General features: G+C 38.2%; 2 protein-coding genes across 4 annotated transcripts in view; one reads left to right on the top strand and one right to left on the bottom strand.

Moving 5' to 3' along the window:
* Positions 1–16,914, top strand: part of LOC121893814 (uncharacterized protein KIAA0895-like) — a 21,221-nt gene extending 4,307 nt beyond the window's left edge. For both annotated transcript variants that reach the window (XM_042405902.1, XM_042405910.1), the window contains exons 5-8: positions 2,000–2,305; positions 4,015–4,112; positions 5,617–5,828; positions 16,757–16,914. In XM_042405902.1, coding sequence (XP_042261836.1) covers positions 2,000–2,305; positions 4,015–4,112; positions 5,617–5,778 — 566 coding nt within the window. In that variant the 3' untranslated portion in view covers positions 5,779–5,828; positions 16,757–16,914. The remainder of the gene's footprint in view (positions 1–1,999; positions 2,306–4,014; positions 4,113–5,616; positions 5,829–16,756) is intronic.
* On the bottom strand, positions 13,191–25,587 carry LOC121893825 (casein kinase II subunit alpha'-like). Of its 2 annotated transcripts, none has more exons than XM_042405922.1 (12): positions 25,467–25,587; positions 23,362–23,741; positions 22,535–22,646; positions 20,353–20,454; positions 20,092–20,142; positions 19,854–19,913; positions 18,292–18,375; positions 16,976–17,086; positions 16,789–16,890; positions 15,706–15,806; positions 14,098–14,246; positions 13,191–13,275 (listed from the first exon to the last, which is right to left on the bottom strand). In XM_042405922.1, exons 2-12 carry the CDS (start codon positions 23,466–23,468, stop codon positions 13,202–13,204), a joined length of 1,053 nt encoding a protein of 350 aa, XP_042261856.1. In that variant the 5' UTR covers positions 23,469–23,741; positions 25,467–25,587; the 3' UTR covers positions 13,191–13,201. The 2 variants fall into 2 exon arrangements, with proteins under 2 accessions (XP_042261856.1, XP_042261863.1); XM_042405929.1 differs by having other exon boundaries at positions 23,362–23,653; positions 25,467–25,549.

Below are 25,587 nucleotides of genomic sequence, written 5' to 3'. Positions count from 1 at the left end.
GGGCTCCTGACTGTTGTTTTAAGAAAAACTTACAAATTGTGAACCTTTACTTTAATGTAAATTAGTTACAGCTGATGTAAACTGCTGCTGAGAAGCTGCTAGTTGATCATTATTTGCTAATTAAAAAATTTTAAAAAACTGAGAAGAGACAAAAATCTTCAATAAGAGATCGAGGTATTTAATCAACCTGAAACTGTCTTCAAACTGAGCTGGCTGCTAGAAATCAACCCTGATTTAATACACTTGAATCAATGTTTATTTAAAATAAAAACACCGTCTGATACTCGTCAAGGTATCCAGGGCTGCAACTAATGATTATTTTCTTGCTTAATCAATTAAAAATGAATGAAAAGAAAACAGTGAAAGATGCATTTCACTAAGTGATGTCTTTTTGTTTCCCAAAGAGATTCACTTTACAGTTATAGGATTTTTTGCTTGTGTTTTCTAACATTTGAACCATCAGAACCAATGAATTTTTGTTTTTGTTTTTTGCGAGAAAAAACAACTTCAGCGATTAATTGCTGATCAAAACAGACACTTTTTCTGTCTTTCAACTAGTCGACGAACCTTCTCCGCTATAGTCAATGTGTGATGAAGTGGTTGAACTTTAGGATCTTTCTAGCTGCTTTTTCCTGAACTCGCTTTGACGTGTTCTACTCGAGTTAATGATTCCTACGTAAAGACGTTGGATTACTCTTCAGTCAGCGGAGACAGAGATAGCAGAGTGCAAATGTTTCCCCAGGATTAGATAATCAGTCAATTAGTAGATTGCCAGAAAATGAATCAGTAACTTTTTTTACATGATAGTAAACTGAATCTCTTTAGATTTACTGGACTGAACTGGACTCGACTGTGAGCCAGACCTCATCCACCAGAGTCAGTGTTGGACCTCGCTGATGTTCTTGTGGCTGAATGGGAGCAAATCCCTGCAGCCAGGTTCCAACATCTGGAGGAAAGTCTGAAACCAGAGCAGTGGAGGGTGTAAGAGCAGCAGATTAACGCCCAACAGTCACATATGGGTGTAATGTTTGGGTGCCCGAATACAAATACGATATTCGGCAAAGCACAAATAGTGCTTGTTTTTTTTTTTTTTTTTTTTTTTTTACATTTGTTTCCATACAAATATTTTTAAAATTATTTGTTTTTGGAAAGAAAAAAACAAAACATGTCAAATACCAGCGAGCAGGTCAGTTATAGTCGCTATGTCAGTGTCTCTCCTCAGGTCTCAATGAGGGGAGTCACATCCACCTGCTACATGACGCATATTTCTTAATTTGGACATCACTTTAATTTTAATCTTTTAATTTTCTAAAATTATAAGCGTAATAAAAACAAAAACAGGATTTTTAAGCCTCTTTCCACTTTTATTGTAATACAAATGCAAATAATTTTGCTGCCTCAACAAATACAGATACAAATACAAATACTGGGCTCTCTGCACATCTCTAATGCCCACATAGTGTATTTGGCGTGAGAGTGAGGGGAGACGCAGGTTGAAAGCAAATAATAATTAATATTAATTTTTAACAAAGAGCATAATCATTAAATAAAAGATAAATACAGTGAGATGTGGTAGTGAGGGTGTGTGTGTGTTTATTAGGAGGTGATGTTGAACAGCATTAATAAAACAAAGATGCACAAGTGAGAAAAGCTCCAGTCGAACTGAGGAAGGTTGAGATTTATGGCGGCGGGGAGAGCGCTGCACCGCCTCTAGCTACCTGCTATATTATAGAAATAGAAGATGTAGAGCTTGAGCCAGAGGACTGTCACACTCAAGGATTGAACTATCCAACAGTTGAGATGAGATATTTCACTCTGGACCCACCGAACACAGCCACCATTCTCTGCTCAGATTATCTGGGTCGGTCCAGTCATCTACGATAACGTCTATAAATAGACCCAAACATGCAGAACACAAGACGTTTTACAGCAGATTTCCACTTGCGAATAAAACTGGATTTATTTGAGTGAATAAGCGATGTTTGTTCCTCTCTTTCAGGTACGCATTATCTGCGAGGAGTGAACAACAATCAGCAGCCGTGGGCCACTACAGAAGGCAGGAAGCAGTTCGGCCTCAAACCGGCCAATCCCACGGAGGAGGGCCTGGCCAGCCTGCACAGCGTGTTGCTACGGAAACAGCCCTACCTGTGGCGCGCGGCTCTGCTGTACTACACGGTGTACCACGCCACCAGCATGAGCTTCAGCCAGCTCTTCAGTCACATCGCACGCTTCGTCCAGGACCCAGACGTCCGCTGGGAGTACTGTCTGCGAGCCAAGAGGGGACAGACGGACACCTCGCAGCCTGGTGAAATCACACACACACACACACACACACACACAGCCATGTTTCCATCACTTCAGAGGACATTACATTGACCTACATTCATTTCCTGGAGACTACCTTAATATAACCTTAAAATTACCCTAAAATTAATGATTTACGTTAAGGGGTCTTGCTTTTTGTCCCCACAACATGAGGAACTCATAAGCACTACTTGCCTAACCCTAACCCTACCTTACAAGGTGAGAGAAATAGAAAAACAGAATAAGATAAGATAAGAAAAATAAAAAGTTTAACAAGACTTAATGTCAATCTAATAAACAATAAAAGCATAAAACTACAAAGAAGTCAGATACAACAATAAAAACAGTGAAAGCAACACTGAGAACAGTCACACGTTATGAGATAAAGTGCTTACGAAACACTTGACAAACTGCGCTTTTTATTAGTAGGGGAAGGCGGTTCCAGAGGGGTGGGGGCCCAGTGTAGGTATTTATAACCAGTGTAGGTAATAAACACTGGTGTGACGCGTGCCCTACGTTGTTTAGTTAGCAGTCTAGTAGCCGCAACTGGAGCCGAGACACAGAAGAGCGACTCAGGGTTGTTAACTGTGAATCGCAGTAATCAAGACCAGAGGACACAAAAGCATGAATTATTTTTTTCCCAGATCTTGAAAGGATAATATAGCTTGCAATGTTTCTTAGATGGAAGAAACAGGACTGGACCACTTTCTTTACGTGACACTCAAAGTTCATGTGTTGGTCAAAGGAGACGCCCAAGTTTTTTGAGGCTTGCTTAACATTTACTGCTAATGGACCGATACACTGCTGTACTTCTTCAGAAATGCTCTCAGGGCCGATAATAAGGGTTTTGTCAGGGTTAAGTTGGATTAAACCAAATCTTCACCCTGCAATTTAACGATTTACGTTAAGCAGACTTGCTTTTTGTCTCCAAACGAGAGGCAGGTCCCCACAAGTGACTGTCTAATTTATGTCCCCATAACATCAGTAACACAAGTATAGACACACTCACACACACACACACACACACACACACACACACACACACACACACAGGTAACGCTGGAGAGTAACTCAGCTTTAGAGAAAGATGAGATTCAGCACAGACTTGCACTTCTTTACATTAATTTAACATGTCGGTCTCATGTCTGAATAAACTCTTGAGTCACTTTTACATAAAAATCACGATTAAAGAACCGAATGTGGTCAATGTAGAGACCATCGCAGCATGCAAGGTTTAACATGCAGAGAGAGAGGAATGTGCATCACTGTGTAATAAATAAAATATCTCAGTTATCATCTCCTCTGTACAAAATCAGTTTTATAAACCAGGAAACTCTGTGAAAGAAACCATTGTTCCCACTGAGGAGATTGATTTTCACGTTTATCAGATCGGTCTATAAAACAAACTTTCCCTTCACGTTAAAGACCCTTTTTAGAACCACAGTAATAGTTGGACCAGGTAATAAATGAATAGGCTTTATATAGATGACACAATGTGAGCAAATAGGAATTCAAAGAGAGAAGCAACTTAACGTCCTGTCATTCAACGTCATGTCTGAATAAAGCCATAAACGTAAAAATGGCCTTCAGTATATCTGAATAACAAAAAGCCATCACTGTACCAGCTTGATGAAGACGGCATTGTTACATATACCATGTCTGACAAGGGTTTTATCTTAATGCCTCCTGTATGCTGTGTTTGTGTTCCAGGCTGCTTCAGTAAAGACCAGGTCTACCTGGACGGGATCCTTCGGATTCTTCGGCATCGAAGGAACATTGACTTCAAGATGTTGACCTCCTTAGGCAAGGTCAGTGTCAATATCTTCAAATAAGAGCCGCTATTACCAATAGAAATCCTATTTGTATACATGACAAATAAGCCGCTGAGTAAGCAAACATCTTGTTCTATAACGCACTTCAAAACCAGAATTACAAGGTGCTTCACAGCTGCACATAATATACAGTTACAGTTAGTTATTAAATGCAACAAGAATTTATAGTCAAACAGACATAAAACTAAATAAAAAGGACAACAGAAAAGTAATAAGTCATAAAAAGTTTAAAAAAATAAAGTAAAATCATGTGAATGTCAGACCTGCTGGTTTAGAAATATCATAGTCAACATCCAGATTAAAAAGATGCAGAAGGTTTCTAGCCTGAACCCAGTGAGATAACGTGCAGTTTCTGCCCCCTGTTGGGCTTTTTAAGTCATAAAAACCATTATGCCACTATAACAGCTCTGCAGCTTACTGGTGGAAGGACAGAACCTCCTGATCTGTTTATTCTGAATGTAAAAGGTTTTTATGAAACAATAAAGCACGAAGCGGTGAGAATCAAAAGCTACCGTCACCTCTCCGGACAATTTAAAACGGTGATGATTTAGTTTTTTGTCTGTGTGCCGCCTGGTTTTCAACACGTATATGAATGAATGAAGGAGAGCGTCACTGTTCTGAACATTAGTGATGTCAGACAAATATTGACAACATGAAAAAAGTTATTAATGGTTTTGTGTATCAATTATTTTCATTTTTGATTAATCTGCCGATTCAATTTTTTATTTAATTGATTAACCAAATTGATTAACCCATTATAATTTTCCAGTTTTCAAATTTCCAAACGCCAAAGATATTTAGTTTACTATGATGAATGACAAAGAAAAAGATCTTCACATCTGAGAAGCTGAAACCAGCAAATTTCAAGTATTTTTGCTTAAAATTGCCGATTAATTTCCTGTCGATCCACCAATTGATTAATCGTTGCAGCTCTAGTTTTGTCCCTGTTGTTGTTGTTGTTGTTGTTATTCTTCTTCATTGTTCCTTGTCTTACTTCAACTGGGGGATAATCAGGCTCTCAGTTTTGTAACTACGGTTCCCATAATGCGTTGAGGGATGTAAACAGGAAGTATAACGTTGCCATGGATTCTGTGAGGGAGCTGTGGGCTACAACTTGAGCCCCATTTCTTTAGCTTTATATTTGTTAACATTTTGGCAAACTGGCTCCATTTAAAAAAACAAAAAAATGCCGAATTAGCTATTAGCATTTCCTCATTGCAGTATACCCATGGATGTACAGACAGATATCACTGAATTACTTTTAGGGCTGCAATTATTTTCTTGATTAATCAATCAGTTGTTTGGTCCATAAAATGTTGATCACCTAAAGCCCCAGGTGATGTCCTCAAATGTCTCGTTTTGTCCCGACCAACAGTCCACAACTCAAAGACTAAAGAAACCAGAAAATATTCATCATAATATGATGGGAGGTGTTTTCCTCTTCGTCTCCACTGATAAACATTTATCTCTACCCGTGCAGGTGTCTTTTGAAGATGTGGAGAGGCTTCGGCACCTGGCTGTGCTCAACAGGACCAGAATCCCGCACTTCATGCGAGACCAGGAGCGGTACCTGCAACACCTGGATCACATCGTCGCCGTAAACGAACTGGACGATTCATCGCTGCAAGAACTGCTGCCCTGATCTCCCTGCACCACCTGAAGCCGGAGGAAGAACCGGAGGCCGTTGAGGACAGACTGTATCTTGTGGTGCCCTGAATATCACTTAAAATATCAGTATTATCGATGCTTTATTTGAGCGATTTTTTTGTAAAACTTGAATGATAACGAACAAAAAGGGACGTACACACTAACACCTCTATCTACATTTTCACTTTTGTCCAATGCATGTCTATGTGGCTTTTTCACAGAGCCAAGTACAGTTCAAGTGCTCCCCAACCCCCCCCCAATCCCCCTCCCCAACCTGCCTTTACTCCCACTATGAAGTTACCTCAATACTCTACGATGTAACCAACATTATATATGTAAACTCATACATAATCACTGCATCCAACGCCTGTACAGGACACTGCTAACATGTCGCGTACAGATTTAAACATTCATAACCACACGCTTTATTTATGCAATTATTTAAGTTTTTTACTTTGAGAAAACAAACTGAATGTCTCTGGTATTAGCTTTATACCTTTACTCCTTTTTGTAGACGCCATTGTTTTATGCCTTAGATTGTTTGCATTTTAAAAGGACACCAAGGACACGTCATCTCAAACTCCCTGGGGAAGTGATAACTGAGGCCATGAATCTTTTAAAATATCAAGTGCCGGTGAACTCAGTCAAGTATTAAAAGATCCTCAGGGAGGAGATTTAAATATCAGTGTTATTAAGAAGATAATCAGCTGTCTTAACGGTGTCCTTGGTGGTCTTTGGATATCAGTAAGCTACTGTGATGTGATGTGACCCGTCCCCGAGCTCCCCCCCTCCCCTCTCTGCACAGCAACCAAACTTTCTTTTGCGACGTTAAAGGAGTAGTTTGACATTTTAGGAAGCACGTTTATTAGCTTTCTTGCAGATTTAGATGAGAGGATTGATAACCACTGTCATATCTGTTTGTTCAATATGTAGCTGGAGCCAGCAGAGAGACTAGAAAGAAGGAAATCAACAACAAAACAAGTGACTTAAACCCCTCTCACGAACAACAATTGACCAATCATAGCTTAGCAACCATAACGAAGCACAACAGGCCTCTCAAGCTTTAGATTTCTCCAGATAATGAGGCTTTCATAATAGAGATACTCTGACTTTCAAGTTAAAGGTGGGCCTACAAGCATGAAAACTATTTTGGAAGCAGATCCTGGTCCAGTATCCAATTTATGAGTTTCTAACTAGGTGATTGAACTTTTTTTTTGTGGAAAAACATGTCAGACATAATTAACTATTAACTGTTTAAAGCTACTAACTGCAGGTGTAAGTGTTGCATTAGCTAGCCAAATGGACCAACTGACAAATCTAACGTTAGCTCGCTAATATCTGAGCCGTATAGATTGAAGAATAAAACGGGTAAAATGGAATATGGTCAACTATTCTGACCTGACACTTTACATTTCACAGAAAAAACACACTAAACCTCAAACTACAAACCTTTATGCAACTAACGTTAGACTAAATTACCAAACATCTGTTAGCTTTGCATAGTTGGATATTTAAATGTAAACGGCATGAATACTACTGATTCTAAAACAAATAGTCAGTCAGTCATCGCTCAAAGACTCTTGTAGCGGTAAGTAAAAACATACCTTTTCAAATATGTAAGCTAAGTAGCCAAACAGTGTCATGTTAGAATGAAACAACATTTTTCCATATCATATATAGCATACAAGAACTAGCTAGCTTCACACTGCAGGACAAGAACAATGCTGTTTCTTTAATTATGTGTTGTGTACTTGGATTATCAACTGTGGCGGCTGCTGACTTGTCTGGGACATGTTAGCTTCAGTCTTTTAGCACAATATCATATTAATATCCATCAAGTGCATATTTAAGATCCTTTTTACAGGATTTTGGTTTTGAATCTGGAAACATTTAAAAGTCAGCTGAAGACTAACTCATGAAGCTAATGTTGGCTGGATTAGCTAGCTACCTACGACTGTTAAAATCTGTCAGCAACAGATAATTTCAGCAAATTTAGCTAGAAATTGTTGGTAATCAAAGACCCATCATTAAAAAATGTACTAAGAATTTCAGCAGTAAACCTGCTACTGTTATCATTATCAGCTACATGTGTGCTGAAGCTTGACACACATAGCAACAGTTACTTTATTTTATTTATATATTTAACATATTTATTTAACAGGGACAGCACACATTCATAAACATTGCTGCCAAGAAGTTATTTTTCATCTACAGTCCGTGGACAGATATTACAAAGTCACCCCCCCCCCTCAAAAAAAGACGATTTAAAATGACAAAGTCATTGAGATCATTAATAAGCATACAGAGCAATAATAAAAAAGAGAGGAGAATATTAATGTTTAATAAGAAGTTGCCATTTTTCCATCTCAGAACAGCCAAGCTAGCTGTTTCCCCTTATTTCTAGTCTTTATGCTAAGCTAAGATAACTGGCTGCTGTATATCAGAATAGTTTACAAGGGCTTTTTTTGCCCTCACGAAATATGTTTCAGGGGTGTTTTGGATAATTTTCAGGGCAATTTTTCAAATGATGGTAAATATCTTAGTTCTATGTCATATGACCAATATTCAATTTATAATGCAAGAACATTTAATGGGTAAAAATACTCACACTGAGTTATAATCCCAGTTACAGATTATAACTGTGAGTATTTTTAACCATTTATTGCATAAATATTTCCGAGTCGCACTTCGAACACAAAGCAAAATCCAGACATGCTTTGCTAAACATATTCTTAAACTGTTTATATTACGAGGGGCATTTTAAAGCCCCTGTCATCTCAATTCCAAGAGCAATTTTACATTTTTTAGGGGCATTTTGCTGTAATTTCCAACCCTGCTGTATATATTTAACACACAGATATGTGAGGTATCAATCCTCTCATCAAACTCTCTGCAAGAAAGTGAATACGATTGTTTTCCAAAATGTCAAACTATTCCTTTAACATGTAGATAAAGTGCCAAAGTGGCGTCATTAATCCACTGTTGGGCTATTTGATTAGCAGCCAAACTCGGCCAGTCACTGTAGCTCCTCGTCCAGGCGTGTCGGTCACTGGCTGGGGAGGAAGTGGGGGTGTTGTGGGCGTGCCTTCGATGGGTGTTAGAGCTCATCTGCTGTAGCTAGCCGTGTGTTTGTAGGCTGCTTTTTACTGTTTGACACTTCAGATGTCAGTCAGGGCATTCATTTTGGGCCAAGCCGTCTGTGAACAGAGTTGGCGCTGACAGACAGGAAAACCAGGTCACAGCAAAGAGGATGTGGGCGAAGCATCACAGCCGGCCCAGTTTTTAACTTAAAGAAACACTTGACCAAAATGTGAACTCTATTTCTGTGATGCATTTTAAATACTCACATTTGAAACGATTAACATGTAATTGAAAAATGTTTACAATTTTAGCCATTTGGTAAGCAGATGTTTTAAATTTGAGCAGGTTTGTCGTCTGCTGACCTCATTGGCTTTCAACCTGACCGGTGACAAACGTCCGCCCGGATTCGCCTAAACGAATGCACCTATTTGTAACGCACGAATGTTGCACAAGTGTTTTATGTTCTGGAAAACATCTTGAATTTCCAGTTTATTTATTAAAAAGTACACACACTTGATGACGTCTGTGATCTGTTTCATGACGCACCAAAACAAGCTGACGTGGAACATTTTTACTTTATTGTACCTTCTTTTAAATGTCAGTTACAGTAAATCTGGATCCTCTCGCTCTCGGTTGTGGTGTGTGGTGGAGACTGATGTTAAAACCAACGTTAATTTAGCAGAAAACTGTCATGATGACAACTGACCAAAGTTGAGACACAATATAAATTATTTTTGTACATCAGTTTTTATGTAAAATATTATTTTTCACGCTCAGCCTTTTTAACTGTCTTAAAAGAACTATTTATAGTTAAATAGTCTTGACTATTTACATGTATCTTGTAGGAAAATTAGGTTCTTGCACACTGCTCTCAAATTTAAGACATTTACAGTATTAAACTCCCATTTCAGTCACTGCAAACCTTCAGAGTATTTGAGTGAATCTTGAAATATCTGAACTGTCGGATAAACTGACATGAAATTTTATACAGACGTTCACAAATTGCCCTCAGGATGAACTGTAATCACTTTTATTCTGACTTTCCCTCTAATGCCATCATCAGGTCACCAAACACCTGCAATTGTGCGTTGTACTTTGTGTTTATTAGCAATTAGCAAATCTTAGCATGCTAACACGCTAAACTAGGGTGGTTAACATCATAATTCATACTATGCGTTTATTATAAACAGGTTTTGAGTAAATAGTGTTTTCATACTGGGAAAGTGACAAAATTAAAGTTAACTCCAAACAGCTGGTATGCAGGTTAAAGAGCTCTTGATTTTTTGAGTGTGTTGTCAGACACTGGCGGTTTTCTAAAGTCGCAGTTTGATTGCCTATTTGCAGGTGTTGCATCATTTCCTGTGAGTATAAAACAATGTATGTTGATTTCTTGTATACTAACTGTAAAAAAACAGTATTAATATACATTACTATACATATACTGTATACAATTATTATGTAGTTAGAAATTGGACACAGTGAAGATAATAGCTAAACGTCAGAATGTTAGCATGCTAACGTTAGCATTTAGTTCAGTAGACTCTTGGTTTGGTCTAGTTTTTGATAGATTGAGCTCCTCTATGAAACACTAGATGTAAAGTATTTTAGCTAACTGATTAGAAATATTTATAGAAATCATTCAAAGGGGCCGTATCAGTGCTCATTTCCAGGTTTTATTGGAAGATCTTTGCATGATTTACAGTTAAAACTCATCTATCTTGTACTGGGTCTTCATGAAGTCCCTTGGATTTCACTATTTTTTCTTGTTCTTTACTCTAAATGTAAACTTCTGAAGTACATGTTCAAGCCGGAGTCCAATCCCAAATGTACAAGCGGACAACGTGAACAACCTTAGCAACAAAGGCTACGGAGCAGGCGGCCATTACTGGGCATTCGAGATGAGCCGACGTCAGCTCTTCAGTAAAGTAGAAAAAAACTGTTGCAAACAGCGCGTTCAGAGCAGGCTGAGCCCTGGCTTTTGACTTGCAGGGACCATTTCTACGCATGTTCACCTCAAATTTTGAAACTTTGACGATGTGTAGCTAACAGATATCTGACATAACAGTATATAAATAACGGAAAACCAGAAAAAGCCGAATATGTCCCCTTCAAGGCCAAATTAAGAACAGAAACGCAGCAGTCTGGACTGTAAGAGGCTGATAACAAAAGTTAAGAGTTTCACTTCTTCTGTTGTGAGGAAATAACACTTCAACACACACTTTTTTTTAAATAAAAATGGTTTATTCTCTTTCAATATAGCTTTTGTTCTATCCATAGCAGAAAAGAGCCTCCATGTCACTCAGTGCTAATACCTGGAACTGGATCTCAGGTCACCACAGCGTCGTAATGACGGACAAACGTCTGTACAGCACAACACCGGCTTGATACTGATCCAACAACAGTCACTTTGCTCATTTTAAAAACAGGTTGAGGGAAATGTTGGGGAGGAGGGGCAGGAGGAAGAAGAAGAGGAGGAGGAGGAGGAAGGGCTCAGATCTGATTTCAGATCCGATTCATCTGTGACTCGGATCGAGCAGCGTAGATTCCCTGGGCTTTGTTGGGAGAAGTTTAATCCGTGCGTGTTTGTGTATGCTGCAAAATTGACATCTTGCTCCAGTATGGCTGTTGATGTGGAGGCAGAGGTTTCTGCCACGAAAAGGTCACAAGTTGAGGTAACAAAGATTCTTCCTGAACAAGAGAAGAGAGAAAAAACACACAACAGTTAGTCAAATACAAACTTTAAGATTGTAAAACTGTCAGAATCAGAAGTTTTCTGCAGCCGGAACATGAAAACCCTCATTTTTAATGTTTCTAGATTTGTAATAAATGAGACTGAAGCTCCGTTCGGACTGGATTTATTTCTCGAGGGGAGGTGGTCGGTCATTTTAATCCAGTCTGGAGCGCGTATGTGGGTCATTTTTCAACCCTGCCCTACTTATAATTACAGCTGCAGTTAACTGCTCCTCTTTAATTTAAATCCCATCTTCTTGTATTTTTAAAGTGGATCTCTGAACTTTTTCCTTCCACTTTAAAAAAAAAAAAAAAAAAAAAGCTCTCAGTGCTCGGCTCAGTATGAAATTTGACTTGTGTGAAAAATGTTTTTGCTAATCTGATAGAGAGAAACATGCTGACACCAACATATCGACCTGTTTGGGAACCGATATGACGACAGAAAAAAATAAAACCCGTCAGGAGAGACAGGAGCTGTTGTAACGTGAGCTCCTTTTTAGTTTTGGCGCATTAATGCTGTTAGCAGCTCCTGTTAGCAGTGTAACATGGATGTACAGACAACTATCACTGGATTACTCTGATACGGAAGAAAACTTAAACATGATGATTCATGACAGAGATGCTCTGAAGCTTTTTTTCTCTGATTTCTAAGTGGATTGTGGTGACGGACATCAGAGATATTGATATACTCAGGAAGTGTGAGTCACACTGGATAACTGGCTGTGTTATGAGTCCGAGAAGGATTTTTGACTCGGTATCTTTGCCTCACCTTCAACTCTCCTGCAGTCCTCTGAGGAGGCTTTTGGCTTTGTGCTGCTGAATGTTCATGTTTATTACAGACCAGATCCTGTCTGGAGCTGTGAGTTAAATTACCGAGGAGCACAGTAGAATATTTCATCGCCCACCTCCTGTGAGGTGATGTTAAACCCGTCCGAACGGGGCTTAAAGGACAGATTCACAGTTTTTCCAAGTGTGTCCTCGCTGTAATCATTCCTCCTGTTCATACTGGATATTAAAAGATCCCCTTCAAATGTCTTTTTAGGATCAAATTCCCTCTTTTTGTTTCCCTGTTGAGCTGTGGTGGAAGTATAGTAACAAAAAGAGGGACTTTGGCACTAAAAAGACTAACGTTGAAAGATATCTACTTGATTTGACTCATTTGGACGCTGAAGCTTCATATTAGCTTCAGATAAACTTTGAGATACATTTTTGTCCTCCATCACTTCCATTGTAAGGTCATTATGAAGGGATCTTCTAGTGGTCAGTATGAACAGGAGGAATGATTACAGCAAGAAAAACATGTTTCACTGTTCATTTGGGCTCCTGACTGTTGTTTTAAGACAGACCTAGGAGAGATTCACATTCCTGAAGATGTTTATTAGCGAAGAGCTGAACAAACTTAGGGAAACTAATGGATATAATTAAAAATTGTACATGAGAACAGTCTAACAAAGAGCTGTTAAAATGTGCAGAACCGACTTTTATCTGAACGTCGGTGCAGCGGCGACGCACTTAACGGCTAAAAGGAAATGAAATGTCTTTATGTTTGTTAGTGTGAACAGAGATGGTTGAGATTCAGGGAAACGGGTTTACCTGCTCTCTGGTTATCATGTCGCGTTCGAGCTGCTTATTGCCTTTGTGCCGTCTGTATTGGCGTTCGCGTGTTCCTTCACCACAGGATCTGAGAGACAAAAGACTCACCGTCACTTCATCCACATCGACACACACAAGTCACTTTATCTGTAACAACGGCACACGACCAGGTACAGCACGTCTCATCCTGCTGACGCAAGCTAACTGGTGATGAAACAACTATTTTAAGGATAATTTTAATATTAAAGGGACATAAATAATTCATTAACACACATTAAAACAATCAAAAAATACTAATATAAATGAAATAAAATACAATGTTAAAAGGGTTAAAGACACATATATAACAGGCAACTATTTAATGATCGATTAATCGTTTATAGTAATTTTTTAAGAAAAAATGCTAAACTTCTCCGGTTCCAGCTTCATAAATATTTTCTGTTTTCTTCTGATTAAATTAAATATATTTGGGTTGTTGGGAGAACAAGACATTTTTGGTTACATCTTTGGTTTCGTGAGTCGACATTTTTCACCATTTTCTGACGTTTTACAGCCCAAATGACTCTTAGATTATAGATAAATGTATTTATCAGTCTGACGTCTTCTGGAATAAAACTTCCTTCTGTTTGTTTTACATACAAATGATAAAAACACACATTTAAAGTTATGATACAGGACATGTGGTGAAGCCTTAGTATGTTTTTTTTCTTCCAGTTTTATATTTATGCAGCTTTATCCATAAAAAAAACACTTAAAAAAATACAAAAATACAGATACGACTTGTCAAAAGAAGCAAATTTCAAAATAATCATCAAACAATCATCAATCATCTCATTTCTAAGTGTGTCTTGTTGTTAAAAGCATATTTAAGCAGTTCCTCTTCATCGCCGTCGGTGCTGTTGTGACTTACAGAAGTACGGGTGCTGCATGGCCTCCGCCGCCGTCAGCCTCTGCTGGTGGTCGTAACGCAGCAGCTTGTCCAGCAGGTCCAGAGCCTCCGGACTCACCAGGTGCTGGTTCTCCGTCTGGATGAACTGCTCCCAACGCTTCCGTGTTTGTCTGAACACACAAACCAGCATTTTAACGTGAACTCAGCGCTCACGTTGGTCTGATGTAAACCATGAGAACGCAGCGAGACTGATGATCTGCGTTTATGTTGAATAACCGTCGTTTAGCTCCTGATTCATACAGTTAACGTAGAAAATACTTTCTGCTTAAAACATGTAAGTTAAAGAGATAATTTATTAAAACAATCATTTAGTTTGGTACAAAGAATCCTCAGTTAATCCTGTTAGTTTTGATGTCAAACTACATTTTTTCAACAGCTCATCTTGAAGAATATAAAGTGTTTTTCATTCATCAGTGTTGAATTCTGTCACAGCAAAGAGCAGCTATATGAAATTAATTTGAATAAAACTCTAAAATAACTAAAATGATGATTTAAAGCTGCACTAATCAAAGATCAAATTACTGTGAAATGTGAAAAGTGTCACTTGTAGTCGGTATTATCCGACTTATTGCTTTGCTGTTGCTGTTGTTGTTGTTGTTGTTGTTGCTGCTGTGACAACACATGCTTGACCAATCAGAGGTGACGGTCCTGTGAGCCCAAACCTTCCTGCCTCGCGAGTACCTGGAAGTCGATTTAGCTCCGCCTCCTGAGAGCTGCTAACATTAAACTCCAGGAAGAGTTGAAACAAACGAAAAACCCGAGACAGTCTGCGAACACGTTCACTATCAGCTTTATAATGTGATAATATGTCAGTGTTGTGTTTCCTATACATTGATTTATTTGTGGCAGCAATATCAACACTGACCATCAAATATTGATTTTCTTTTTACTTTCTATATTTAAAATGGATAAAATCTTATTTCATGGTAGAGCTGCAGGCAGTGATCAGCCCTCCTGACCTGCTCTCACAAACACAAACACCAATGTTTAGTCATCATGAAGACACAGAACTGATCCATTCAATGAACTAAGATAAGATATTAATTAAGATAAGTTAGTTTATCTACGTTCTTAACACAACGCTGCCAATCTCAGAGACTTATGATAAGTTATTAGCAGGAACAGCTGCTGTACTTTGCATCTTGTATATAAAAGATAATCAATGAGAAGGTTAAACGGTTTTAAGGTCCTTCCCCCTGCTGATCTACTGATCAAAGACTGAGAATCTGACCAAGTGTTAAATGTTTTTGGTACGAGATGCTTCAGACACATAGTAGTGATGTTCCAAATGTAAAATCTCAAACTGAACAAACATACAGCACTTTTCTGTCTTTTTAGTCGACTGATTTTTTGTCACTTTCACTTGAAATGTGAAGTCAGTAGAGATCATTAGTCGAGGTTGCAACACGCTGCTTCTTCTTTATGGCTGGACGCGAGACAGCAGACGCTACTGTCCTGCCTGAATCATCGGCGGCTTATCAGTCAGAGACTTGAAGCGCTCCTGAGTATCAGCTGTTATCAGTAGACTGATAACGTTAATTGTGTTTGCGTTGCTGTGCTGATACTCACTGTCCCAGCAGGTCTTTGAAACGAGTGTCCAGTTCTATGTGATATTTGTGCAGGTAGCCGAAGAGCTCGTCGGTGCCCAGGACCTTAGCGATGCGGACCAGCTGGGAAACAAGATGAAAGAACATTTAATACAAACCGAAGATTCATTTTATCACTAAAACAACGTCTAACATGTCTGTCGTTTCTGCCGTGTTCACTGAATATAATCTAAGACCTTTTTAATACCACGTAGCCTGCAGGTAGATATCAGAGCTTTCCTGCTAATATAATAAATCATTTAACAGGGTTTGGACAGAATATTGATGGTTGGATTAACCGATTATAAAATGATTAATTAATGTTCTTCAGCGCCTCCTGCAGGTTTGATGCTTGTAGGACTGAAGCATTCAGTCGATCAATAAATTAATCTGCAGCTGTTCTGTTGATCGATAAATAGTTTTAGTCTAGCTTCTCTGTTTTATATCAACTGCAACTAGTGATTCTTTTCATTATTGATTCATCTGTCAGTTGCTTTCTCCAGTAAGTAATTCATCATTAAGTCTATAAAATGTTAAAAATGTCTTCAAATATCTTTTTTTGTTCGTCCAACACAAGATATTCAGTTTATCATCATATGACAAAGAAAAAGAATTAAATGATCGCACACGAGAAACTGAAACCAGCAAATTTTTGTCATTTTTTTAATTTAAAAAATGATTAAAATGATTATTCGATTATCTAAATAGTTGACAATCATTATCTGTCGATTGATTCATCAACTAGTCGTTGCAGCTCTATTTTATATATTCATTAATTTCTTGTATCTTATATCATATATTTGGGTTTTGGGTCATCGGTCGGACAAAACAAGACATTTATTATAAGACATTTTACAGACTGAACTACTGATCCAGGAAGTGATCGGTAGATTAATCAATGAGTTAAACTACCGACTGAAACTGACTCAACGTCTCCCAAAAAACTGGTTCTAACTAAAGACTTTTTAATACTTTCTAAATGCTTTTTATGACTTTTCAACACCCTGATTGCTACGTTTTATCTTCCATGACAGGAACATGAGATCTTTATCCGACACAACGTTACCTGGTCGTAGTTGTCCTGGCCATGAAAAAACGGTTCCTTCAGAAAGATCATGCTGGCCAACATACAGCCTAGACTCCACATGTCCAAACTATAGTCATACATCTGGAGGGAAAAAAGAGGATAAAATCACACAGCGATGGATGAAGACAGAGACGTCAGAGACGTGTGAAGTGTAACAAGCGGATACCTGATAGTCCACTAGCAGCTCCGGGCCTTTGAAATAGCGAGAGGCCACCCTGACGTTGTATTCCTGAGCGGGATGGTAAAATTCTGCCAAACCCCAATCTATAAGACGCAGCTGTGGAGAGCAAAAAAAAAAAAAAAAATACTCATCAAACTGGTTTTAGGTGACCGAGTGAAATGCTGCTATTCTTTTTATTCACCTTTTCTGAAGGAAAGATGGTGTCTCATCTATATTAGGAGAGTTTGAAGAAGGAGTGTCAGGTCTGCTTCAGGTGTTTCAAACCAAGTCATCATCCAGTTTTACCCTTAATGGTTTTATTCTCAACAAAGCAGCTATGACAAGTTTTTTTTGGCTGCTACTGGAAGCGAGGTTGATGAACCGTAACGGTAAAGTTTGTGGGCCGTAAAACCAAAACAATGAGCTGAAAGACATCATACAGTCATTAAAAATATTTAATAAAGCAGCTTTAAATCAAACAGATGCCCTCAGTCGAACATAAGGATCAATATCAGGGGCTGATTTGATAAAAAGAAAGCCAATCAGATGGCGATCCCTGCCTGCTAGCGTTGCAGCGCTGCTCTTCTTTACAACAACGCTCGTATATGGGAGTGAAAATTAGAGCGAGAGATTGTGAAAAAGTTATTTGGACACACCGGTGTGACGTCCTGCTCGGCAAAATGCACAATTCAGTTAAACTCTAAACTGTGTCTTTCACATGAGTAAAGAAAACATTCAGCTCACACGTCAGCCGTCTCAAACTAACGTCGATTAACTGGACAACATGAAAAAGTGGAGCGTGTTTCTGTGGTTCCCACAACTCCGACAGAGTGAGACGTCTTCTCTCCAGCTGATCGCGTCACAGGAGTCGCATTGTCCACTTAAACTTTCATTCATATTATATCAATAACTTCAAATGACCAGTTTAATAGTTTTGAACCAGGACCTTTGGATTTTGGATCAAACAGTTCAAAATGTTTGCTGAAGTCAGAATCTGTTATTTTAATGTGTCAGAAACATATTAAATTAAAAACGTTGCTTATCTTCTGCTGCTGCTGTGTAAAATATAAAGTTCTGGATCTGACTCAGTGGACCGGACACGTCGATGACAGTCTGTATTCATTTATTTCTACTATGGATTAGTGAACGACCATAAAATACAACATGATGTGATGCAGCTCAGAAATGTTGTTGTTTTACATCCTGGTGGACCCTTACAGGTGGATTATCTGCACTTGTTGGGTGCTGTTCTCTAAATAATTAAAGGTAGAAACAAACAGTGGTTTTGCTGGTAGTTTGTTAGTGAACAGGGTCGGCCGTACCTTTCTCAGCTGATGGTCGATCATCACGTTGTGGGGCTTCACGTCCCTGTGCATGATCCCCATACTGTGACAGTAGTCCAGAGCCTGAAAGAACAAACACACACGTATTCAATCAATAACATCTGCTGCTCTGTATATTCTGCATATCATCATCAGCCTGGTCTGATGTATCAACATGAAGGCAACAAATAATAAACCATAATAAATAATCCATCATGATGAACATGAAGCCTCATCAGTTGGTTCAGGTTCATCTTATTTTCATTCATTCACAGTCCAGGTTTGTAAAACATTTGAGTCCATAAATCTCATTTACATAAATACATATTAATATAGAAATAACTAGACAAAAAAATCTACTTCATCCATTTGAACCCCTACATTTTTCCATTTGCATTTTATAAATGTGTTATTATTCTTTCCGTTATGTAAATTTCATAAATAATTTTGAACCGATCTTGTAGTGACGGAACATCTGTTTGCAGCTACTTTTTCCCTCCTATAAGTAATATTCTCATCAGGTATTTATCTGTATGACGGTACCCGTTTACACTGTCAGAGCATCAAATGGAAAAAATGATTTGAAAAACTGTTTCCAAGCATTCATGAATTTCCTGCCAGTAGGAGGTTCATCTTGTTTTCATTATTAATTTAACTCTCGACTAGTTTTCTGATTTGATTGATCCACAGCCTGAAGTCACATCTTCATATTATTTTATCTGACTAACAGTCAAAACACAAATTATTACATTTACAATAATATAAAACAGGAAAAAGCAACAAATCCTCATATTTGAGAAGCTGTTAAATTTCAGATTGTTTTAATACCAAATAAAATTCAATTTAATAACCATTTTATGAAGTATAATTGAAAAGCAGTAACAATATGGCCTAAAATTATTATTTATCATTATAATATCACCTTTTTTCAGTACTTCCCAGCAGTCTAACAGTAATTCCTCATTAAATTAATGTGTCTGGACTCTTATAAGCAACATAACATGGATGGATGTATTAACCAGTTATCATTATTAATTAGCTTTATTGTAGCTAAAAACTTTCCTGCTACTGTAGCTGCAGTAGTGACAAACAATCCACCGTCCAAACAATCCCACTTATAGTTTATAGATATATCAGGTTTTGACATATTAGATACAAAAACATTTCATAACTTGGATCACTGTCTGCTGCAGGAAAGAGGATTTTTCTACATTTTTTAAACTTTTTAATACCTTTTTATGGTCTTTTTTTGTATAAACTTAACTTTTCTGAACCTGCAAATACCCCAAATTTGTTGTTGATTAATTTTCTGTCCACTGTTTTGTCCTTAAATTGCTTCAAACCTTAAATTTCCTGTCTGTTTTTCTGAATATCTGAGCACGACTCTGCTTCCTGTTAATCACAGGAAATAACTCCTCCAAACACAGATTTTATAATCACGTCAACATCAGGCGTCTCTTAGTCATGGCAGCGATAACTTTCACATGTTTTCATTATAAAAGTGGGTGAATAACAACATTAAAATAAATAAATGAAGTCACAGGGTGATTTGATGTTTTTACCTTGAGAAGCTCATACATATAGTAACGGATATCGTAGTCTGTCAGTTTCTGGTAAAGCTCCTGCAGAACAGACGGAAAACGGATGAAATGTTTTTTTAAAATCATTACATGTCATCAGCATACATGTAAAACAGTGACTGGAGGATTATGCATCGTATTAATAATGGATATCAGTGCCTCTGCATGGATGGTAACTGCTGCTAGTTTTGCGTGTATGATCTCGGCCAAACTTAAGTACCTTAAAATCTGTGTTATTGATGCACTCAAAGACAAGCGCTGGTGTTCTGGACTGCAAAGAGAGGACAACACAAGGCTTAAACTGAGGAGAACAGCAGGTAGGTGGAGATCATTATCACTGCACGCACACACACACACACCTGTACACACACACGCACACACACACACACACACACACACACACACAGAGTTACAAGCATGACTGGATTACAGCTGCTGGCATGCCGACGTGCAGCAAAGTGACGGCAGGAGTCTGACTCACCACCGGGTCTTTGACGGTGTCCACCAGACGGATGATGTTGGTTCCTCCGCGCAAGTTTTCAAGAATCTTAATTTCACGTTTGATCTTCTTCTTCTTGACGGGCTGCGGAAGAAAACAGGTGGTTCAGATCCATGTTGAATAAAACTGATACACTGTACAAAAGGACCAAACTTTCTAAGCACGGGAAAAAAAAAGAAGTATTTGGAGTTAAGTTTTTGTTTTTAGTTGTGTCCTCGGACAGTGTTTCCCTGTTGAGCTGCGGTGGAAGTATAGTAACAAAAAGAGGAACTTTGGCACTAAAAAGACTGTAACGTTGAAAGATATCTACTTGATTTGACTCGTTTGGACGCTGAAGCTTCATATTAGCTTCAGATTAACTTTGAAATACATTTTTGTCCTCCATCACTTCCATTGTAAGTGTATTATGAAGAGATCTTCTGATGGTCAGTATGAACAGGACGAATGATTACAGCAAGAAAAACATGTTTAATGTTGATTCGGGCTCCTGACTGTTGTTTTAAGACAGACTGTGAACTCGTCTTTTTAATTTTCAAGCCACTGACATTTTTTTCATGTTTCATTTTTAAACCCAACAGTCTTAAAATCAGTTTTTATTTTCACATAGTGAGTTGCAAATTAATCACTTTTATTAAGATTTTATAATTTTTTTTATTAAACTACTGTCAGTTAAATTAGAAAAAGCACTACAGCCTACAAAATAACTGTAATGTTGAACCAACACATCTCTGCAAAACCCCCCATGATGACCTTCATGAAGGTCATCATGGGGGGTTTACTGGTTTATTGATGGGCGGTTCGATTAGGCTGCACTGGTTTTTAGCTAGCAGGAGCTAATAAACTGGTAAATGTATGTAAAATGTTATTCTGTCAAACACTGACACTTCATCCTCGATACAATGACAACCTGCTTAAAAACACGGATTTAAAAATGCTTTGAACATCACTTGTAATAACACACTTAAGTGTGTTTCAATAAGTCACATCTCATGATTTCAGCAGATTATTTCCATAAATGTCAAATTAGAGCCGCAACTAACAACTATTTTCATTATCCATTAATGTTCCCATTATTCTCTGGACTAAACATCAGAAAATGACCATCACACAAACAAATCACCTGTTTTGTGTATCAAACAGTCCAAAAACCCCAAAATATTAAATTTGGCATCAAATAAGAGAGAAAAGCAGCCAGTGCACATGTTAGAACAGCTGGAATCAGTGAATTATTGCTTGAAAAATTAATTAATTTCTCTATCAACTGTCTAATCGATATCATCCGATCTGTGTCGTATAAATTCAGCTGCGTCACACTTTAAACTGACTCTGATATGAAGTCAGTGACTCTCTGATGTGTAAACTCCTCATGATTTGCAATAAAAGGTGAAACTCTGTGTGCCGTCATGTTGGGAAGAAGGATGTTGTTTTTAATTATATTCACACAAATTCTGTTGATTTGGAGAAAAACTGAAAGCAAGAAATTCTGTTTTATACACAAAGACTTGAGTTAAACCATTAGAGCTGTTTTTTTACTAACATATAACCAGCAGGTGTTGCCAACGTGTGATGTGCAGAAACATCATTAAATTAAATGTACTGAAAAAAAAAAAGCCTGGTCTCTCTGGTTATCACTTGAGACGTTTAGCTATTTTTAAATGTACAGCTTCCTGTTGCATCGTCTTAAGGAATCTATATGACTGAGCGTTTATGTGGTGTGAAAAGCTACTTCCTGCTTACAGACGCTCTGCTGTTTTTGCTCATTTCTCATCGTTCTTTCCTCTCTTTCTTTTTCTGGCCAAAAAGGTCCTAAAATATGAGCAGCGGTTTCCCCCAAACAACTGACTCATCAGAGTCATTATTTATAGCTGTAACTTTGACCTGGTGATCTGTGTTCAGTAACCTAAATGTGTTTCTGTAGAGAGTCTATTAAATGCACAGACTGACGTTCATTCTTACAGTAGATTAGTATATTTTCACAAGAGGAATCTTCTCATCACTGAAGATAATCACGCTGCAAAAACCTTTCAAATAATGTGCAGATGAACCAACTTCAGATGGACATAAACTACAATCACCAGCAACGTTACATCTGGAGAACGAGTACGTCCTGCAAATAAATCTGTAAGATAAGACGGAAGCAAAAGAAGGTAAGTGTGCGACTCACCTTGAGGATTTTCACCACCACTTTCTCGTTGTTGGTCACATTTATGGCCTCAAATACTTCGCTGTACTTCCCTCTACCCAGTTTACGCACCAACTGATAGTTGTCTTGATTGCTGGAGAGAAAAAAAAAGGAGAGTGGAAACATTTAGTGACTGCAGATCAAGAGGAAATCAACCTTAAAAACACACATCGATCGCAACCACACATGTGTTAATAGTTTGGCCCGTAGGAGGAGGTTCATGTGTGGGAATGTTGGCTTTGTGTTTAACAGGACTGCAATTTTCCAAGTGTGTCTTATAACAGCAGTCAGGTGCCCCTATGAACGCTTCAAGTTAGAAGTATAGTGACAAAAAGAGGGAGTTTGACACTAAAAAGACTGGAACGTTGAAAGATATCTACTTGATTTGACTCATTTGGACGCTGAAGCTTCATATTAGCTTCAGATAAACTTTGAAATACATATTTTGCACAGAGGGAGGACTGTGGATTTTGTCCTCCATCACTTACATTGTCAGTATGAACAAAAGGAATGATTATAGCCAATAATCTATTAATTATTCAGTCACTAAATTGTCAGAAGGTAGTAAAAAATACACATCACAAGTTCCCAGAGCCCAAGCTGATGCTACAAATTGCTGAAATATTTTATTTAAACTGATATAAAACAGAGAAGAAAAGCAATTCCTCACTTTTTGAAGCCGGAATCACTTAATCTTCTGTCGATTGACTAATAGATAAGTTGTTTTAGCGTTAATAAATGGCTCATAAACCGACATAACATGCACTCTTCTCATGTTGGCAGTAATGTAACGTAACATCCAGCTGTACCTCCAGTTTGGCACATGTGCATCATAGTCCCAGTATTCTCTGTTCTTCTGTGTGTTGACATCGGTGTACACCCGAGCCTTGCTGCTGGCTGGCGTGGATCCGGGCATCGCTAGCTTTGAGGCTCCGTGTCGAGGACCTTCGCCTTGCGCTGAATACTTCTTGGCCCGATACTGGAAGGCGGCGCAGCGACTCTCCAGGATATGCGGCTCTAAGACCTCCGCGCCGTGCTGTTTACCATTGGCTTTGGCTGCTTGTGCTTTCTGATGAAAGGAGTCGGGCCGGTCTGACGCAGCTGTTGTGCAGACAGAGAGAGCGACGATGACGGAGTGTGTGAAGCCCCTGAGGAGGATGTTAGGCAGGAAGGGATGAAGACCCGCCAGCTGCAGGAAGACGGAGGAGAGGAGAGAGAGAGAGAGAGGAAGAGGCCGAGGCTCAGGAGAGAAATGCAAATAAAGGATGCAACAATACGGAAGATGGCTTCCAGACTACAACAGACAAGGTCCAGCTGTCAAACCTGGACTACATCATCAAGGAGGCTCAGTTTCATGTCTGTGAGACTTTTATTCTATTTGTGAGAACAGAGTTTGCTTTTTCTCCATCTAGACCACATTAGACCAGCTCTCACTCAGAAAACACTAGACTTACACTAGATTATTACACATGTAAAGGCTGGAACTAACAATTATTTTCATTATCAATTAATCTGTCAATATTTCCTGAAGCCCAAAACGATGATCTCAAATGTCTTGTTTTGTCCAGACAGACAACAATCAACAACCCAAAGACATTTAGTATTAAAGAAAAATTAAAGAAACCAGAAAATATTCACATTTGAGAAGCTGGAATCTGAGAATATGATTTTTTTTCTTGAAGAAATACTCAAAACGATTGATCCATTATCAAATAGCTGGAGATTCATTTCCTGTAAATCGACTACTCCGTTAATCAATTTATTGTTGCAGCTCTAATCCAGACTACAAGCGCTGTAACTGTCACAGCAGGACTAGATTATTATGGAATCTGGACTCTAGACAAATGATTATTTTCATTCAATTTGCTGCTTATTTTTTTCCATTAATCATTTTGTCAATAAAATGTCTAAAAGTGAGATTAAAAACATCAAAATATTAGTTTACTAACATGTACAACAAAGAAAAGCTTCAAATCCTCACATTTGAGAAGGTGCCACCAGCAATTTTGGGGCATTTTTTCTAGAAAAATGATTAAAATAATTATTCAATTATCAAAATAGTTGCAGATAATTAACTAATCGTTGCAGCTCTATGCAAAACCCACAATACACTTAAATTTGTTAAATCTGGATTAGATTACGAAGGAGACCCAGAAGACAATTTAAAACTAGAGCTGCAACAATTAATCGATTGATAAAGAATTAATTGATAACTATTTTGATCATCGAATGACCGTTTTGTAATTTTTTATTTATTTATTTTTTTTAGCAAAAATACCAAACATTTACTGGTTGTAGCTTCTCAAATGTGTCACGGTGACATATTTGTGACAGAAAAAGTCGATTTCACTGCTTTTCTTCCATCCAAACCACATCTGGATATAAAACCAGTGTCACATCTGGACGCGGACACTGTAAACACGCTGTAAACTCTAATATCTCTTTACACACACAACAAAACAGCAGTTTGACAGGTGTCACGTCAAATTTCGTTTCCCTGTCAGAATTAGTTCCTTGATATTTTTAATCGAATCGAATGAATATCGTCACGACACGGGCTCCCCGGGGCCCTTTTCACCCACAAAATAATAATGTTTTTAATCTAAAATGAAGACAAAGCGTGTTAAAATTATTTTTTTGCCAGTTTTCGCGACACTATCTTCAAATTCAAACCAATTTCTGCATCATTTACGATCATTTCTCATAACCAGCTAGCTTGTTACGGTGACCTAGCTTACTTAGCAAAACATAAAATCGTAATATTTGCACCTGGAATGCAGCAAGACAGATAAACATATATATTGTAAATTAGCATGATTTTGTACATTAAACATGTGTCGATAAAACACCGTCTATTACACTCGACATTAGTGAAATGTGAAGTCAATAACGGGGTTAAACTTAGCCGGCTAACCTCGTCGAAGAAACGTAGAGGCGTCCGAACTCCGCCCGTTAGCAGCAGCTTCTCTCCGCACGGCGACGTGTTCCCTCCCCCTCTCAAGTTATCGATAATGTGAGTAATATTCACAGCATCA

Source organism: Thunnus maccoyii, chromosome 1 (assembly GCF_910596095.1).
Source record: "Thunnus maccoyii chromosome 1, fThuMac1.1, whole genome shotgun sequence".
NCBI classification, from domain to species: Eukaryota; Metazoa; Chordata; class Actinopteri; order Scombriformes; family Scombridae; genus Thunnus; species Thunnus maccoyii.
This window is presented reverse-complemented; position numbering and strand designations above follow the sequence as displayed.